Here is a 19,015-nt window from a genome sequence, read left to right as displayed (position 1 = left end):
ATCGATGGGCTTGTACCCTGCAGCTTGAGGAGTGTTTGGACTAATACTGCTGCATGTATTCTGTACAATATTTGCCGGAGTGCTGAGTATCGCAATCCCTGACTACCTCAAATTATTCCTATAGATTTTATGGGAAATAAACCCATTGAGAAGCCTAGCTTCACTTGCACAGAGGTACTCTGCACTTGATTAAACTTAACTTAAGGAATTAAAACGTAATAAGACGGTGACATCAGAAAGGGATCATAAATGTAATCTACAGCCACTCTCACAGGAGTCATGATCTGCTCATATCTAGATTACACGGTTTAAAAATGTTTATATTTTCCATGTAAAACAAGCCAATAAAATTCTATAGACTGTTAGTCTACTGCTGCAGAGCCTGTCCTATTTTAAGGCCCAACACTATGCCCCAGCTGAGCCCTGGTTCTGGGGTTGGGACAGCAAGCAGCAAGCTCTCTTTCTTAAACATGCATTTTATTAATTTTCTCAAATACACAAGCACATTTCAGTACCTGTGGATTATCTCAAGATCTTGAGCTTTTGTATTAAACTTACAAAAACATTTTCAAGTGAGAAAGTTGAAAGAGTAAATGCCTGCACAAAAACATTCAGAAATTACTTTTCTTATCAATTTAATTCAGGTGCAAGATTACAACAATGTTTTTTGCATCATCTAGAAAACATCACAGTTGTGTGGGTGATCCTGATTTCTGACTTAATTTACATTAAAAAGGGAACTGCATTCCTCCGTTTGATTTATACTGTACATGTAGTTTCAAATTTAATATGATTCTGGAGAACATGTCGGCACATCTTTGTCAGGCTTGAAAATGTGGAAAGAGAGGTTGGGTAAAATACGTAAATGTGGGGCAACATAAAACTACTGTATGTGGTACCAAAATAATGGACTTCTAAAAGATGTTTCCAGACATGGGCTGTTGATACATTCTCCTAAATGTGCCAATTCAATGAAAAAGTATTTGATCTTAATTCAAAGACAAGTCTGAAAGTCACATTTATTAATTATAGCATGAACACAAACACCAAACACACACAAACTTTTTTTTTGTAATATGTGTCAAGAATTACGCTGACACGCATGTACTGTGACACCTTCTACTTGTCAGGGTCAATGGTCAGCTGGCTGATTATGTCTTTGTAATAGATGCAGTTCTTCTCACGGTCAGCGAGTGCTGTCAGCATCTCATCCATCTCCTCCTGAGTGAAGGACTCACCTGGTTTCAAGACAGCCATCATCAAACATAGCACAATGAAAAGTGATGAAAACAGCTCGTACGTCATAAAGCCTCTGCTTTACCTTCCTGTGTCATGTACTTTGTCAGCTCCTCGGGCTCCAGGTATCCTTTCTTTTCTTTGTCCAGAACCTGGAAACACAGTGTGAGTGTTGCTTTGACAAATATCACAAACACTGTGATGTTAGATTCACTCTGCTGACAGTGTGATTTTCTCAGAAGCTCTTACTCCTGCTCCTATTCCTCATAGACTACAACAAAACCGGAGAATACACAAGAAACGGCTGCTGGTCTCACCTCAAAGGCCTGAAGCAGAGTGTCCTCAGGAATGGGAGGAAACCTAACACACACACACATACACACACACAGACCATTGTTATTTGTGTCTTTCTCCTGTTGTGTGGGAATAATGCCTGAGGGTAGTGGGTGCTTTATAATGAAACTTAACTTACTTGTGCTCCAGCAGCACTTTGGTCATGGCTGGGAGGAACTTGTCCAAATGGATACATTCTGTGTGGTCCTCTTCCACCTGGTTGAACAGGATGAGGCTTCTGGATTTGTGTTCTTGAACAAGGATGGTTGCTTATAATATTCTCTGTATCTGGATCTGAATCTGCATCTTTCAAGCATACATCATGCTGATCATAACTCTTCATTTGCACTAGAGCAAATTAACAATAAATGCAATATATTTTAAAATGGGATGGCATTTTAATGTGTCAGTGACATTAGAATATCAGGAAGCTCATAATTAATTATATTTTGTTAGCAGGTTTAGTAGGTACATTTGAGGAAAGCCTCAGATGATTTATTTGACTGGTTGTTTTCCTCCAAAACATCACTGAAACAAAAAACAATACTGTTCTGACCTTAGCTATAAAGTCATGTAGGTCTTTCTGAGAGGGGAAGCAACCCAGGGAATAGATGATGGTGCCAATCTCTCTAAAAACAAAAACATGACAGGAAATGAACAGCTTACAGTTAAAGTCACTACAACATGTTAGCTCACATTCTTTAAAAATATGTAAAGACTGCAGATGACAAATGTGACAGCACTGATCGCACTTTCTGGTTTATCCAGTCCTTCCAGCCAACTGGCCATTGTTCAACCCTGTATCAAACCACTAACTTTACTCTACTACAGTCACTGCCAATATGAGCTACTTGCTCCTCTCGTTCAAAGGGCTTCATTATCTCCAGTGGTAAACCAGAGGCATTTCAGTTTACTTTCCACCCAACCAAAAGATTAGGGAAGTATTAAAAAAAATCTACAGGAAAGGATGGGTGTAGCTTTCCTCGTGAACTACAAACTTTCAAACACAGCGTCCCTGGAGGTGTGAGATAAGAAAGAAAGAAAGAAAGAAAAGAGGCACTTCGATAAAACAAGACTTTCCAACATATGAGCTCAATAAAAACTAAAACAGTTAGGGTAGATTTTGATATGGGAGGAGTTGATACTGTGCTTCCAACAGGTGCAAAATTATAACAAGTGAAATTAATCAATTTATGTTGGTCCAAATTAGTAACTCTTGCTGTTGGGGCTCCTGGAGGGACAGTTGCCTACTTTGCCCTGGTTGTAATGCAGCCCTGCTTCTTCCACCACTGAAGGAGAAAGATGTAAACAATCACCACCTCCCCCTGCAGGCTGCTGTGGGAGCTTACCGGACATTCACTGTGTTGTTAAGCTCATAGTCAAACGCTTCAAAGGCTGCTCTGATCTTCTTCTGGACATCTGTGGTCTCTGACAGACGAAAAGGAGAAAACACGTACAGAGCCAAAAGTCAGTCGACCGCTAGCTTGTTACTGAAGCAGTAACTCCACTGTCATAATGTTCAAGCAAAACCTTCAAATACTGAACCGTAATTTGAAGGGGACTAGAAACACTGAAACTGCCCTTTTGTGATGTCTGAAGATAAGAATTTAAACTAATACACAGAGGGTATACAACATAAGACAGACTAACCTGCACTCTGCTTGCTCTCCGCCATGTCTGCCGCGTTATTCCGTTGCGTGGCAACCGACTGGCCATATTTGAGGAACAGTTAGTTGGAAACAAGGAGAGTAACTGATTTTACTAATACCCCAACATATGTCTTACAAAGCCAGGTACATTTTTAAAACATCGTAGCACGTTGTCAATCTTTGTCCTTTAAAATACACACTATACCTTGTTTCAGTGTGATGTACGGTTTGCTCCAAATATTTTAGTTTACTTAACAGGAAACAAAAACACACGGTGTGTTTTTCTCTTATTAACAGTATTCATGAATTAATTATAAATAAACAATCCCAGACTGATTCCATGTGGAGATCAGGACTCTATGGGGGGCCTGACCATCTGTAGCAAGACCCCTTCTTCTTGTCTCTGAAGATAGCTCTTTAAGACTCTGTCTGTGTTTTGGGCTTGTTGTCCTGTTACAGAATTAATTTGGGACTGATCAGACTCCTACCTGACGGTATTGTATGATGGATAAGAAAAATTTTTGCACAGGACTGTATATCAAGAAAAACGTTTACTGTCAATATACAGGTTTAATTCATGCTCTTGTTCACTCAGCTTTATTTATTTACAGTATAATAGTGTTCACAGTTGTAGCTATGTGTTATGTTTCTGTCTGTTGAACTTCACTTTATGTAAACTGAATAAACAATGAAAGAGAGAGGGACAAATCAATGTTTGCTTTATTATTTCCAGCTGTATAAATTCATAAATGGTTAAAAGGGTAAACAAAAAATTACAACAAATAGTAAACCCTTTCATACTGTAAACACATTCCAGGTTTGAATTTAATGTTACATCACATCTAATGGTAATTCAATGGGGTCTTCTTGTCCTTAATTGTAAAGCTGAGAATTTATGGGCCTGTAGCCTGTAACTGGTGGCAGTAGATAGACTCATTACTTAAGTACTCAATAGGAGTGCAGTACTGTCCTGTAATTTCATTCAGGCACACTGAAGTCCTCATCAAAATATTTTACTTACTGAATTGTACACAAGTGCATCAAAAGAAATTAAAGCTTGGCCAATACTGCATCATAAGATGTGTTTTTTCTTTGAATAACCTAATTTTAAGCAAATCGTCAAGGAAAACTAAATTTAATTTCAAAGCACACATGAGCTGCCTGTAAATGAGACCAGTTTAAATAATAACAGTCCAGATGCACCTCTAGTGCAAATCCTAAGTCTAGAATGGGTCAGACACAATAAGGCCAATCAGTGTGTACATTAAACAACAGTCTCTATATAGAAAAACAATACATTAAAAATATGCAAAAAAATTTCATGTATGAGAGAAAGGGGTAATTAAATACAATTAAAGCAGGAAAAAGTAAGCACATCTTATAATTGTCAAATTATTTAAAATCAAATGATCAACTGCTTCAACTGCTGGGAGAAGAAAAAGTATTCAAAAGTACTACTCGCTATCAGTGATGGCTTCCATTTTACTAATATGGATAATATTGCATTTTGAATTCCGAACTTTTGTCCCTTATACAGCTTGAGATGTCTTTGTATTCCTTAAGAAACCAATACGTACTGGCTGTAGAAAGAGTATTCCAATACAGTGACATGAATAGTTTTAAAACATACATTGTTTCATCAACCATTTACATGTTTTACAGTCCAGTGAAATGGACTGTAAAATTTCAGAATTCACCTCCGTTCATGGGGATGAAAATGAAGAGTGAAGAGTGGTACTTTTAACTCTGTAATCAGTCTTCAACAGACCAGAGCCAACAGACCAGAATAATCTCTGGTGTGTGTATGTGTGTTTGTGCATTCATATCTCTGGTTGCCCCTGATGTACAGAGACTCCCTGGTGATGCCTCTGATCTGCAGCTTGGGCTTCTGGGAGTTGTTGTCCATTATGTTCAAATACTTGCTTTACAAGTTCCTTTTCTTCTGTCTTTACTTCGTGTTGACGTTGCTCTTCCTCTCGAGGCTGAATCTCTTCATGAACCTCCTCTCTCTGCTCCGCTGCTCCTGCCTTCTCCTCGTCAGTACTGGGGTTTGACAGCTTCTCCTCCACTGCCACCTCCTGCTCCTGGTGAGGTGCATTGCTGTTGCTGGAGTCCTTTGAGATGGAAAGTGTGATGTAACATTAGTGCAGTCGACAACAAATTAAGCTGTGAATAAAACTAGATTCAGCTCAGTAAACCAAACTTAAATGCAAAACAAAAATGCAACATTACTTCTGTTTACATATTAATTGACAGTAAAGCAAACAAACTAACCGTTTATAACAAACTTGTTTAATAGCAAAAACAAAATAGACAGAAATTGACAAAACAATCTCAATCTCAAGGTCCACTTACTAACTTTATTTTTATATCATTTATTTGACTAAATACATCAATATTTTTCATTTTAAAAAATTTGAAAACGCAATTAAGTGTACCTTGAGATGGGATTACTTTGTCAAACTATTACTGCAAATGTCAAGAATAAGATTTCATTTTTTTTTTTTTCAAGTAGATGTGCAAAAAATCACAACAGTTCAGTTAATCAAAGATTTTCCATAACTATACAATCATTGTGCTTGAACAGAGTAACATATAATTTAGCTTAAAGGTAACCTTCATACTAGATAAGAAAGAGTTAAGAGTGTTTACATGCACACGGTACCTGTTTGTGAGGTAGTGAAGGAGAGAGCAGCTCTGATGGGGCCAATAGGCCGTCCTGGTTTAGATCCTGAGTCTGGAGTAAGAAATCTACCATGGACACCACCTGAACTCAGGAAACACATACACACACACACACACACACACACACACACACACACACACACACACACACACACACGCACAGTTAGATCGATAGGTTAGATATGTAACACTAGGCATAAATACAATGGAAGTTCAAACACACAGCACACACACACACACACACACACACACACACACACACGCCCCTACAGCCACTCCTCCTCACCAACTCATTGGCCTGTGCTCCAGGTGTATGATGGGAGCTATAGTCCGAAAGTAGCTTCATCATCTCCAAGCCATCCAACAACCCACTGCGATCGAAGTCGTACAGACGAAACAGGAAGAATACCTCTGACACAACACAGGAGAACAGTGGCATGTTTAAAAACCAAACATGTTTGATATACTGCTGCGGAGGAGGAGATACAGTAGCAAAATGCCCTACTCTTTACACACAAACACAACATCAGTGATGTTAACAACTGATTGTATGGGACACAGGCGTTCTACCAGAATCACAGACAAAACCTTGGAGAATCTCTGGTCATCTGCTTGAAAAAGATTCAGCCAAAAGTCATGGAAAATGACTTTATTAGAACCTGAGACGTTCTTACATATTCCAGTAAGCAGCTGTCGGAAACACTAGGTGTATTTGGTAACGATGATCAAAGGGACAGTCCTGTGTCAGATCTTGTACAGGTGTCACAGCAGTAGGTGGAGATATCTACCTTGCTCCCAAGTGCTGATTTCTGGTCCTCCCTGGCTATCCTTCAGACTGGACTGAATGTAACTCTGCAGCAACCTGTGGTACACAAAGCACACAGGACATTTCAGTCCATCAGTGAAACATCAAGAGCCAAAAATGAACAGTGAGGAGTCAGATTCGTTTAACTCTGCAAGAACGGAGTCATATTGCAGATACAATCAGACAAAAGCTGTGAGAGGCAAAATAGAAAGACAAATTTAGGATTAATATATCTTGAGTGGATTGTTTAAAATCTCAAGGTGGTACTTTAAAAACAGCAGTGATGCTGTATGATATATAGCCACAAGAGGGCAGAATATTAGGCTACTTCTTTTATTTTAGGGCAAGTCCTAACATATGACTCAACAATAGGAGGAGGAGTTGCCACTTCATCAAAAAAATACTCTATCTATCACATCTTACACAAGGCAGATGGCAAGAAGACACCCTTGGGGCAATAATGATACTCACAGCGCCTTTGAGCCGCTCTGCTATTCTGTAAGGGTATCAGTGCTGTTTCAGGTCATCCTGCGTGGGTGTACACACTTTTTGCTTAAAGACTAAATCAGGGGTTTTCAGTGTCTATGGAAGGCAAGCTTATTTGTAAAGCCCCTTTCAACAACGAGGCAATTCAAAATGGCCTGTATAAGACATGTAAAGACATTATAGATAAGAGATATCAGACAAGACATAAAGGAAACGCCGAAGATGACTCCTGTTGTATCATTTGTCTAAATATTGCAATAGTTTAATCCCATGCACAGGCCATAGATGAAGCAATGGGTAATCGATGGCAGCATAGTCAAAATACATTATTCAAAAATGCCCTTTCTATCCATTCACTGCACTCGGGGCTCCTGTGAATCCATGTGCATTGTTTGTTGATGGAGGTACAGATCACATCAGCTGCAATTCTGCACAGCTGACAAACATATGTCTGGTCACACACTCAACAGACTCAATTGAACAATATGAAAGAGCAGTGTACACATCAATTAATCTTATCAGGAAATCAATTTTGGCCACAACATACTGTGGAACTATGTCCACAAAGTGGTTACTTCTCTCACTGTGTTCCCTGAATAAATTATCAGCACATTCCACTGTACAGTAACAGAGATGTGAAGGGAAACATATTTTATAGTTGCAACATGAAGCAGAGTTATTGCACGTGTAATCTTATCAGTATATGGTGCAGGCCACATCATTAGCACAACACAGCAGGCAAAGTCCACAGAGTGACCAGACAGTAGCTGCTAAGTCCACTAAAGCAGACTGCAGGTTGGACAAATTTAGATGTGGTCTGCATTACTCACCTGCGGTCCTCCTCTCCGGTGCCAAAGGGATTGGGTAGTGCTATGGAAGGCGGCTGGATATCTACTGTCTCCTCTCTGTGGGATAAACAAATAAAAACTGAAATAAAACATACGCCAAGAAGACTCCTTTCTTTTACTTTCATTTAATTTGTACATTTCACACTAAGCAACTACAAAAGAGGTGAAAGATAGTTTGTTTCTTTTGCTGGCAATAGATATGTATCCCCTGTACATAAAGCATATGTTTGTTTGCCATTAAAAAAAGGACTGTTTGAAATATCCAGTGTAACAAATCTTGGCCATTCTGATATTGCAGCTCTTGGTGACATGTTTATTGTGGAAATTCACTTCTTATGACAATAAAAATGTATCATTTATGACAAAAAAATAAATAAGAACATTTACTTGAAAGATTAAAAATGTAGGGAGGTGGGTTTACCTTTCTGTCCCTGGTAAACCTGGGGCAGCCAAGCACAGGTGTATGAGCAGGAGCAGGTATAGGACACATGGGACAAACTTGCCCAGGTGAGACTCCATGAACACACCTACAAGCAGACAGCCATGTTATGGCCTCATATCACATCTGTACAGGCCAATGTCATGAATATACCTGCAAACAGTCTTCCATAATTGAACAAAGTATCAGAGAATTCAGCAAAATGTGCACACATGGCAGAATTGGTGGCATAAGATATTTCATGGTTGGAAAATAATGTTAATTAAATTTCCACATAGTTAATGTTAGGGACATAGGAGTGTTTGATGGTTTGGTTGCATGATGTGTACGAAGTGGAATTTCCACATGGCTTCTGTGTATCTGCAAACCCAGTAGTCACTTGCACTGTTAGCTGTTTCAAATGGTTAATGTACATGTTACACCTACTGACCTAATCAGTCACTGGATAAATATAACAGTGCTGCAGCCTTTACAAGTTACACGGATGATGGACCCCATGGTCCATTATGGGGAAATCAATGAAAACCATCTGTATCTACCTACAGCTCAGGATCCACATTGTCCAACTTGTTCAGTGAATATGTCCATGTATCTTTAGTCAGTTTAGTCAAGCAGATGTTTTATTTGTGTATTAAACTGCTTTGCAGCTCTGGATTGGCCTGGCGCTACTTTATCCCAACTGAAACGCACTGAATAATAAACCAGCTACGTGCAGCAATGCTAACACCACGGCTCACACAGCCCCACCTGACCCACAGCTGACACCAGCCCACTGCAGCATTATTACAGCCTGGACACAGATAGAATAAACACTGGTCGTTTCTGATAGACCGCTCGTCTTCCTGCTTCCAATTACAACAAAAAACAAATGCAAGAATGACGAGTTTTAGCCTGAAAGAGCAACCGGTTTTAGCCTGCTGACTATGCGTTTATTACGATGTATGTAGATGAAATATTTCTGTGGACTGAAATAACATGCACACACAGCTCAGAAAGGCTAAGCTGCAGCTGATAAATCCAGCCTGATACTCTACATCTGTATTCAGAGTCATAACCTACCTGTCAGCATGGTGGATGTGCGGACAGTAACAAGCTTTAACTCGGGCAGGTTTGCTTTTACAGGTTCATATCTGGTGAGCACCTCTGTCCCGCACCGCCCTGCTGCTCGCGCCTCCCGGTCTGCACTGCGCAACGGCAACTGCACACGCGCCCACCCTCACCTCCACCGCCGGGCTGCCACGGAGACCGGCGGTGTGTTTTGGTCAATGACAGGGTCCACGTGGAAGAACAGAGCCTCTGTCGTGTCAGTGAGTTTGCGCACGAAGCCTCTCTTTGTGCTCCTCTCTCCGGGTTTTCCGCCACGCCACGTCCACACAGACAAGTCAGATTTCGGTAGACCGGGAGGAGTCTTGTAATCTGCTCCAGGCCTTTACAGCTCAGGGGTGTTTTATTTTCAGTCTCAGTAGTGGAAGCTGGAAGCCGTCTTAACTCGCTGTTCTTATATAGTACTGCCATTACTATGATCTTTCAAGAGCCACCAAAAGCTCGACATATATTCTTAAGACTCACAACCAGTGAATTAAATATTTTTGCTGATTTAAATTACAGATTCTACTCAAGTGTTTAACTCTCAAGTCTTCTTGACTCATCTGGTTAAAAATAGTGGATCTATGGCTGTAGATCCAATTAATGAAAGAACCATAAACATCTTTATTCAGTAACGCTTTATTTTAAAGGTGCATTATTTTAAGTGTGTTTAAATTCTTGAAAGTTTCCTGAAAATAACTGTGTAGTTTGGTCATTAAACAGTTTAATGAAGCGGTAGATTTATGTTGCAGTTTGACTAAAAGTCCAAAAGGTGGCGCTAAGCTCCTGCGTGGAGCGTCTTAGTCATGAGAAGGGAAGGGAGGGGGAGAGACGAGGAAGACAGCGAGTCCTGAGCGGTAGTGACAAAAGTTATGTCTTTTAAGTTCAATGTTGAAGTTATCCGGCAGGAAGTTACCTTGGCCCGAGAACTGTTGTGTTACCAGAGGATTCAGGAGGAGTGCGATCTAATGTGTTTACAACGATCTCTGGTGAGTGTGTTTTCTTTCTCAGTGCTAGCTTAAAGGTGATGTTAGCTCACGCTGATTTCAGGATTGTGAACGGGACAAAACAATCAGAGAAACGTGTTGTGTTGATTTAAAAAAACAAACAAAAACTCTTCAGTGTAGAGTTTGAGAGGTGTGATCTTGTGTTTTGAAATATTGCTTGCATAAACTACTGTCTTGTGAAATGTATTTTCTAGTCATAGTGATGTTGTGTTCTGTGAAAATTTGAGTGAGCAATAAAAGGTTAGAAGGTAACCATGAGATACTGGTATTCATCTTCATACTAAAAAAAATAATTTGACTTTAACTGAAGTGTGGTATGCTGGTTGTTTTCTATGGTCGGGTTGAAGCGAGCCTGGAGGTCGTCCAGTCACCACTATGGCTGCAGTAGAGGAGCAACTCGTGGATTTGGATGCACCAGCTTCTCCACTCGGATTCCAGATAAGATCCATCACAATAGAAACATTGCACCATAAATGAAGTGAAAGAGAAAAAAACACTCACTGACTGACTGAAAAAACAACTTTTGACTTGACTGAACTAAACTCAGATTTCCCTCAAGAAAGGATCCAACTATACAATAGAAGAGGAAATAAGTAAGGACTTAAAAACATTGAGCTCAGGAATCTAAATACCCGGGTACAAAAGTTACTTTGCTTTGTTTTATTTCAATGTGTGAATCGAACAGAGCTCTGAATTAAGGGACATTTTGAGTTCATTTGTTTTATTTTAAAGGCCTTGCTTTGTTATTAAGCCCATTCTCACGTGAGTGTTGTTTTTGTATTCTGTGAAAACAAAAACTATTGCAAAGAGCAGTGGTTGTGTTTTACTTATCATCTTCCTCATGGAGCCTAGATTTTAGATATTGATCTATTACAATTTTATTGGCATCTAACACATCTCCTCATATCTAGTGGTTACAGTAGATTGACCAAAATAATATTTAGAGGTTCCTGGACCACATCAAGTGAGATATCAGATTCAACTCTGCAAATAATTGTGCCAAATTGGAAAACTCATGGTGTTTACATCTAAGTGGGTTTAATCCAGTAAATACACACACAGACATGCAAAGCAAGATGGGGTAAAAGTCAGAAGTAAGCACTGTACTGCAGATATTTCACCACAAGATGTCCCAGTAACTCTTCGTTTGAATCGCCTCTCAAGGCATCATACTCACATCTGCAGAACATTATGAATAAGAAGATTAGGTTTATAATGTTCTAATTATGTCATAACTGTATCTGCAATAATATCATAAATGTCACATCATTAATGGAGTCTGGCAAAACTCAAATTGTAGATAAGAGGCTTTTATTTTGTTTCCTTTTCCTGTTTCAGTAAGTATTTGTTGTCTTTTAGTAAATGACCCTATAATTCAAAGTAAATTTAAATCAAATAATTATAAATTTCTAAACTTATTTTTCAGAGGGAGGTCAGGTACATTACACACACACACACACACACACACACACACACACACACACACACACACACACACACACACACACACACCAGGTCAAGGTAAGTTAATATTATGTCATAGCCGTGCAAATTAATTATCATGCTGATCTTCTACTGGTTCCCAGGGAGTGTGATCTGTTTTCTGTGACTCACATAGCACTGATGAATGTTCATTTGACATGACACATTTGAGATCTTTCATTGGTCCCAAAGGGAAAATGTTTCACACCCCTGCTGCTGGTCTCCAAACGTCGGAGCAGCAGGCAGTGTGGGTTCTGAACTGTGTGTTACAGTAAATACACAGGTTTGTGTCTTTTATCTTCGGGAAATCCTTTATTCAAAATTCAACATCCAAAAATGGTTGTTTACTATTAAAGGGAAAGATTGTGCAACATTTAAAAAAAATGTATGTGCATAGTGTATAGTAGCTTTATATATAGTGGAATTACAGACTATTTGTCTATTTTACTACTACTTTACTACTATTTAATGGGAAGGTATAGATTATGAAATGGATGGAAATAGAGAAAAATTGGATTTGATGTGTTGCACAACTATATTATTACGCCAGGGTAGGAGGCTCTGTTTAGAGGCAGTGTTTTATTCCTCCATCATTCCCACATCACCTCACTCTGCTCAGTTGTCTCTTTTTATCTGTTTCCCATCTGCCTTCCTCCGTCATGTCTCTGTCTCCCTCAACCTCTGAAGTAATGCCAGACCTTACACTCAAATTTCTAAAAATAGAAAAACTCTATTGAGGTGGCAACACAGCAGCATGGTGGTAACACACACACACACACACACACACACACACACACACACACACACAGTACTGTACTGTGAATGAGTGTGTTCATGTATCTGAACTGTAGTTTTACTCTACTACTATTACCCACAAACAAACGTTCTTCTTCACATCCACATTGGTCGGTCTGTATGAGTTTACAGGAGGTCAGTTCAAACTGCAGAGCAGTGTCATTGAGCCCTTTCCTGATCATATCATTTTGGGATAGTCATTGGTCCCAAAGGAGAAATCCATCTTTTTGAGGCTTGAGCTGTGTGGTTGAAGGACAGTATCAACCTGTCCTGCTCCCACATCACCTCACGTTACTGTAAAAGTAGGAAATTCTTAAATTGTGGGTTTCACTGACTTTGTTCAACGGGCAGCTGAAGTCCACCTGAAATTGACTTTTGAAATTCGATGCATGTAGAGGACTAATACTATAAAATATTAAAAATATAATAAAAATAAGACCATGCTTGGAAAAGCAACCTTGGTGGTCAACCTATGACTCCTCAGCAGTAATGGCTCAGATCGGTCTTTACTAGCACACTTCAATCAACCTCTTAACAATATTCTGGTATGTTTGGCAATTGAATTGCTTTATTTAGTTATTTGTGTTTTATGTCAGCATTTCTTCACCGACTGCATGTACAGTGTTTGTAGTAGGGCAGCACCAAATGCTGCAGAAATACTCTCCAAGATGCATTTCGTATTTTCCAAGTCAGATTTTCTGAGACAGTATTTGTGTATACCGTTTTTAGTTTAGATGTTCTGAACTTTTCATCCTGGAGCAGTGACTGACAGCATGATTGTAACACTGACAAACTCACACATGCATAGAGATGAAATACTAAGATTTTGAAGCGTATTCACATGAAACTCATAAAGTCAGTCAGAGTGAGTGGAGCTACAACTGCTGAATATGGGAAGAAACAGTCTGAAGACAAAACACACTCAACCATATGCCGTTGCACACACATATAAAGGTCAAGGACCTGTGAGTGGGAGAGACCAATTGTACTTTTATAATCACACAAAAACTAGTGACACGCATAAAAGGGCACAAATATACTTAAACATCTCTGTTCTTCTGCGTGACTCTCTGAATGGCTTTGCACTGTGGTCGCTCATTATTCCACAGCCGGTTGGTACATAAACATCCTACTGACACTCACTTACAGGAAGGGAGATTACTCTGTAATTGTTAACATGAGCTGCTGCCTCGTACCTGTGTGTGTGTGTGTGTGTGTGTGTGTGTGTGTGTGTGTGTGTGTGTGTGTGTGTGTGTGTGTGTAATGGAAATACATTTCATTTAGACAACACTTTTCACTCTCACGCACAGCAGCCAAACAGATAGAGAGACGGATACGTGATGCAGAAAATTGGACCGTCAGGCAGCGCTGTTGTTCTTACAGCTCTTACCACGCAGAATATTGTTTAAACAAGTCTCCTGCTGCTCCGAGTGTGTTTCCTTTGGTTGAATAGAAACACTACAGTAAATGCAATAGCACCGTGCTGTGAGATGATGTGGTTTCCAGTCGGAGAGGTTTGTTTGCTGTCCGAGGCGAAAGCAAGTACCTTTACCTGCCCATGTGTACGTTAGCATCTGATGCACAAGAATTTTTCTACTGGATCATTTTCTTTGCAATTTCAGGCAGTTAATGACAGCAGGGGACACACTCTGTGAGGGCTCACTGCATCACGGCAGAATCCTAACATGGTGTTACTGTCCCACAGAGATGCCTGGTCTCCCTCTGGTGCAAATTACTGTGGAGCCTGGTGCGGCACGATGTAGAGTAGCAGAGCTTCAACATCATCAGGTTAAAGTTGGGTGGACCACAGTGACTTCAGAAAGAATTCACACACGGGATTTTTGAGGCCACCGTACTCAGAGGAACACTCAGAGCTTTAGAAATGGTTTCATACCCTTGCCCTCATCTATGTCTCGCTGCAGTTTCATCACAGAGGTCTACATAAAGTTCCTTGGACTTCAAACTTTTTGCCCTGATATGAAGTATGAATTGCGGGACCTTATATAGCCTACACAAGTGTGCGCCTTTCTATGCTACGTCCAGTCCATTCAATTTGCCACAGGTGTGCCCCAGCAGAGGGAGTTTTTTTGTTCAATAAATGTACAAAACCTTCTACAAACATGTTTTCACTTTGTCATTATGGGTTACTTGATGTAGGTTGATGACAAAAAAAATGTCAGTTTTACCTATTTCACGCGGAAGAGAGTTGGAGAGGCAAACAGAGGGGGAAAGTGTGGGCCAGACGGACAGTTGTGACCCATATCTGAAGTAAACAAACACAGCTGTAAAAGTAAACAGGAGGGGATGAAGAGAGTGAGAAAAACAAAAAGTTAGAGAGGAAGATGGAGAACAATGTTTTATAACCTATTAGTCAGAAGGTAATAATAAATTGTATATTCTAAGGCTAATAGGTTAATAGTTTTGAAGAGCAATGTCACAGCTACTATACCATCCTGCAACAATAACATTTCATCCCGAAATTAACCTCCAGTGTCCTGTGGAAGTGCAGGTGAGCAAGACTCCCTCACACAGATTCTCTAACATGGCGGACAGTTATTTGATTTGGAGGTACGGCATGTTACAGATATTTGATTTGCCCATGTATTATACACCAGATAGGAATATTTTGGGGGGAGTTTTTTTCCCTTCTTAAAATTTGACAAAATTCCCTGCTGGTATTTTCCAACTGCTGTTCCCACCTCCCAGCACCATGTCACGCAAGTGCATGGCTCTGTTTGTCTTTAACATAGCCCAAGTGCATTCGCATGCATACTCTCACAAGCACGTACACTGGCAGACACACACGCACACACACACAGGTCCCATACAGAAGCCCTGCCTCCATTCAGTTATGTAACAAGGATTAGGTTTCACTATCCCTTGGCCCCAACAGTCAAAACTATGTGAGCTATTTTTAACCCTGTACCCCAATATAATATCAACAGACATGTACCGTGATTAACGGTCATCGCTGCTCCCGCTCACATGTCCTCCTAACACTGATAATCCCTGCACGGGCTTCCCACAACAACACCAACAGCCATTTCCACTGCATGAAAACTTCATCTGAGGCTGCGACAAAAAGCTTTGTTACTGCACAATCTGGAACTATTTTAACTGTCACTACAAAACTACTCAACATTAGAAAGTGTTGAGAAGTAGTGGAGCGTTGCTGACGCTAGTGCCGCAGACGCAGGTCACATTCTCAACGTGGGAAGTTGTGTACATATTTGGTATAACGTGGATGGTGGATGTAGTAAACAAAACACTGAACTGGAAAAAGAAAAAGAAAGTCGCTTTACTACTCCAATGCTCCAGAACAAACAAAGATTTTCTCAACTTGTGGACTCAGAGCAATCAGAAAATGTTTGCAACCAAGTCGAACCACGTCACCAGGTTGCTCAAACTCACCTGGAGTGAAGGCGGTAAAAACAGCTTGATTTGAACACTAGCTTAGATACTTTAGAAACAGGGTATGGGGCCCATGAGCCAAACATTTTGCACCTGCAATGTACACAGACACACCTAAACATACACACACACACACACACACACACACAACTATGTTCTATAGTATGAGTTTGTTTGAAGTAGTTGCTGTCACATTCCACAAGCTAATTCCTATGGGATTCAGATCATTACAACTGGAAAACCAGAGGAAGCACTAAGTCCATTACAGTGGCCTCACACACACACACACACACACAACACACACACACACACACACACACACACACACACACACACACAGTGTTATATACTGACAGAGTTTCTATTGCAGTTTTTCTACCCAAGTCAGACTCACATTGGGGGGATGTTTCTCTTTAACAGTGGCGATACATACCACTGTATGCACACACACACACACACACACACACACACACACACACACACACACACAGACACACAGAGAGGGCAGTTCCGCTTCATGGGTGTCTAATTGCAGGCTTGTGTCCAGCCACGACATGATGTCCTAAAGACCCAGGGTCATTTCTCCACAGGCATCTGAGGGGGCACCACGACGTCAGGACCAATCAACTGAGAAAGCAAGTGTGCTGCTTAAATACACCCACACACACATGTATATATGTCCAAAACTATATGCATGTACTGTATAGGGATACACGCACACAAAGTAATGACCCACACATAAAAACAATGTACAGATAAAGTCACGTACAGATGCAGTAACGTAATGGTGGATAAATCTTCACCAGAAGCTGTTGTAGAAATTAAAATGGTCAAGTTGTCATGGTAATGACAGAAAAGGTCAGGAGGGATCACACTTGTTTTCCACAGAGTGAAGTTGTCGTCTTTACTTCCTGTATCTACAGTATATCTTCTCACGTCAGGCCTCTGTAGAGCTTTCCTCTTTACTTAATAATTTTACTTTTTCACTTCCATCTGCATCCCTTTAGTTTCATTGTCAGTGTGTTATGAGCATGAAAAAAATCTGAACTTTAACTGCTGAATAAATAGTCAGTTTATTAAAATATTATGAACTACAAATCAGATTCCATTTCATGACTGGAAGGTATAAGTCATCAGAGTTTTATTTTAGGCTGAGTATATAGATAGACACTGTGTGTTTTAGGGGCAACAGTGGTTGATAAATGGATATAAATACAGCTGCACACTATTAAAAAATCACCATTGTTCCATCTTTGTTCATTTCATAATTAAAGGTCTCCACGATACCTCAGGTTTCATGATCCCCAAAATTGTTTCAACAGCATCTTGTTTTTAAATCGGCTGAGTAGAAACTGTGAGATGAGTTTTCAGTGAAACAAGATTTACTTCCATAGCTGGAGAATATTTGCATTTGAATTATTTTTACCCTTCAGACAGACTGCATAACAGTGATAATAGATGATGGGAAAATAAACTGAAACGAGAGTGCTATTTTTGGTCACTCCTGCGTAAATTGACTGTGACTAAGTATCAGCACCATTGATTATCATACACCAGACTGACTGCAATCATTGAGCAATCAATTTCTAAATTAGCACAAGATACGACTCACGGATACACAGACACACAGGCACGTAAACCACAACTGAAATAATATTTCTATCCAGTGTTAGTCATCAGTATTTTTTTTTGCTCAGAGGACCACCATGTGTGGAGTAGACTTGTAAATCAACTGACAAATAGAAAGTATGGAAATATTTACATACTACATATTTGAATCCGCAAAGAGTGATGAACTATTTTCAACTGAATAATTTGAGGACTAAAAATATAAGACAATCATCATGAAGACAGCGAGTTTACATTAGAGATTTGCGTTTCAGAACATGAGAGCTAAAGTAACATTTTTTACTGTTTTTATTGAGCAGCAGTTTCTAAGTAAAATAGGAGGCCAGTGAATGAATGAAGAGCAGCTATAAGCAGAACTCCAGTGGCAGAAACTGATGAGGACAGGTGAGGCATGTCATGTGATCGATTTAATAAATGAAGTCCCTGAACATTAGATGTGTTTGTTTACACTTATAACTTGATTTTCTGATATAAATCAGAATCCACTGCATGATTGGAAGGTTTAAGTGAAGTTTTCCAATTACGAGAGTTTTATTTTAGACTTTATTTTAGAGTATATCCTATACACTGTGCATAGGAAATACCTAAGAGTACAATGCATTCTGGGTAAGATGTGCTCCTTGAGTAGGCATCAGGGCATGTTCACTCCCCTCCTAATGTCTGAAGGTGATGTCCGCCTACTTGATGTTCACTTCGATGGATTACAGCAGATTAAAACTGTAAAGCTGTATTCGGTAATGGTCAGACTGTAGCAAGGTGTGCTCAACTGCACAAGATGTTTTCATTGTAGGAGGCAAACCAGCAAAAATACTAATGCAGAGAGTAGCTCTGTAGCTGCATAACCATCCCAGTGCTCCTGCCTCTATTTGCCTCCTTTTCAATTATTCTTGCTTCTTTGCTGACTTTAGATTTTTGTATCAAAGCAGCTAAAACTTGCAAACACACTTGAATGGTCCTTTACATGATCTTACATGAAATATTGGAACTTAAAATGGAAACAGTGAGTTTCCTGACAGGAACTCAACAAGTGCTTGTTGTGCACCATGAGGCTGAAGAGAGGGAAGATGGAATAAAGTACCATGACAGCAATGGTCCAAATTAATGGTTTGCCCCATTCATTTGAA

At 39.8% G+C, this 19,015-nt stretch overlaps 2 protein-coding genes and 1 long non-coding RNA gene across 3 annotated transcripts; 1 reads left to right on the top strand and 2 right to left on the bottom strand.

Moving 5' to 3' along the window:
- Positions 1–618: 618 nt before the first annotated feature.
- On the bottom strand, positions 619–3,244 carry drc8 (dynein regulatory complex subunit 8). Its single transcript, XM_087178965.1, has 7 exons — positions 3,220–3,244; positions 2,919–3,036; positions 2,126–2,198; positions 1,709–1,785; positions 1,554–1,596; positions 1,322–1,388; positions 619–1,238 (listed from the first exon to the last, which is right to left on the bottom strand). Exons 1-7 carry the CDS (start codon positions 3,242–3,244, stop codon positions 1,120–1,122), a joined length of 522 nt encoding a protein of 173 aa, XP_087035091.1. The 3' UTR covers positions 619–1,119.
- Positions 3,245–3,920: 676 nt separating this feature from the next.
- On the bottom strand, positions 3,921–9,774 carry cgref1 (cell growth regulator with EF-hand domain 1). The gene is made up of 7 exons (XM_023424960.2): positions 9,541–9,774; positions 8,464–8,569; positions 8,025–8,099; positions 6,692–6,765; positions 6,190–6,314; positions 5,884–5,985; positions 3,921–5,332 (listed from the first exon to the last, which is right to left on the bottom strand). Exons 1-7 carry the CDS (start codon positions 9,548–9,550, stop codon positions 5,039–5,041), a joined length of 786 nt encoding a protein of 261 aa, XP_023280728.1. The 5' UTR covers positions 9,551–9,774; the 3' UTR covers positions 3,921–5,038.
- Positions 9,775–10,417: 643 nt separating this feature from the next.
- On the top strand, positions 10,418–11,383 carry LOC147818028 (uncharacterized). Its single transcript, XR_015438381.1, has 2 exons — positions 10,418–10,556; positions 10,922–11,383. It is a non-coding gene; the product is annotated as an uncharacterized LOC147818028 (long non-coding RNA).
- The last annotated feature ends 7,632 nt before the right edge of the window (positions 11,384–19,015 follow it).

The sequence above is a fragment of the Seriola lalandi genome, unplaced genomic scaffold (assembly GCF_002814215.2).
Source record: "Seriola lalandi dorsalis isolate HSWRI2012SDOR001 ecotype SW California unplaced genomic scaffold, Sedor1 jcf7180002054763, whole genome shotgun sequence".
In the NCBI taxonomy this organism is placed as follows: domain Eukaryota; kingdom Metazoa; phylum Chordata; class Actinopteri; order Carangiformes; family Carangidae; genus Seriola; species Seriola lalandi.
This window is presented reverse-complemented; position numbering and strand designations above follow the sequence as displayed.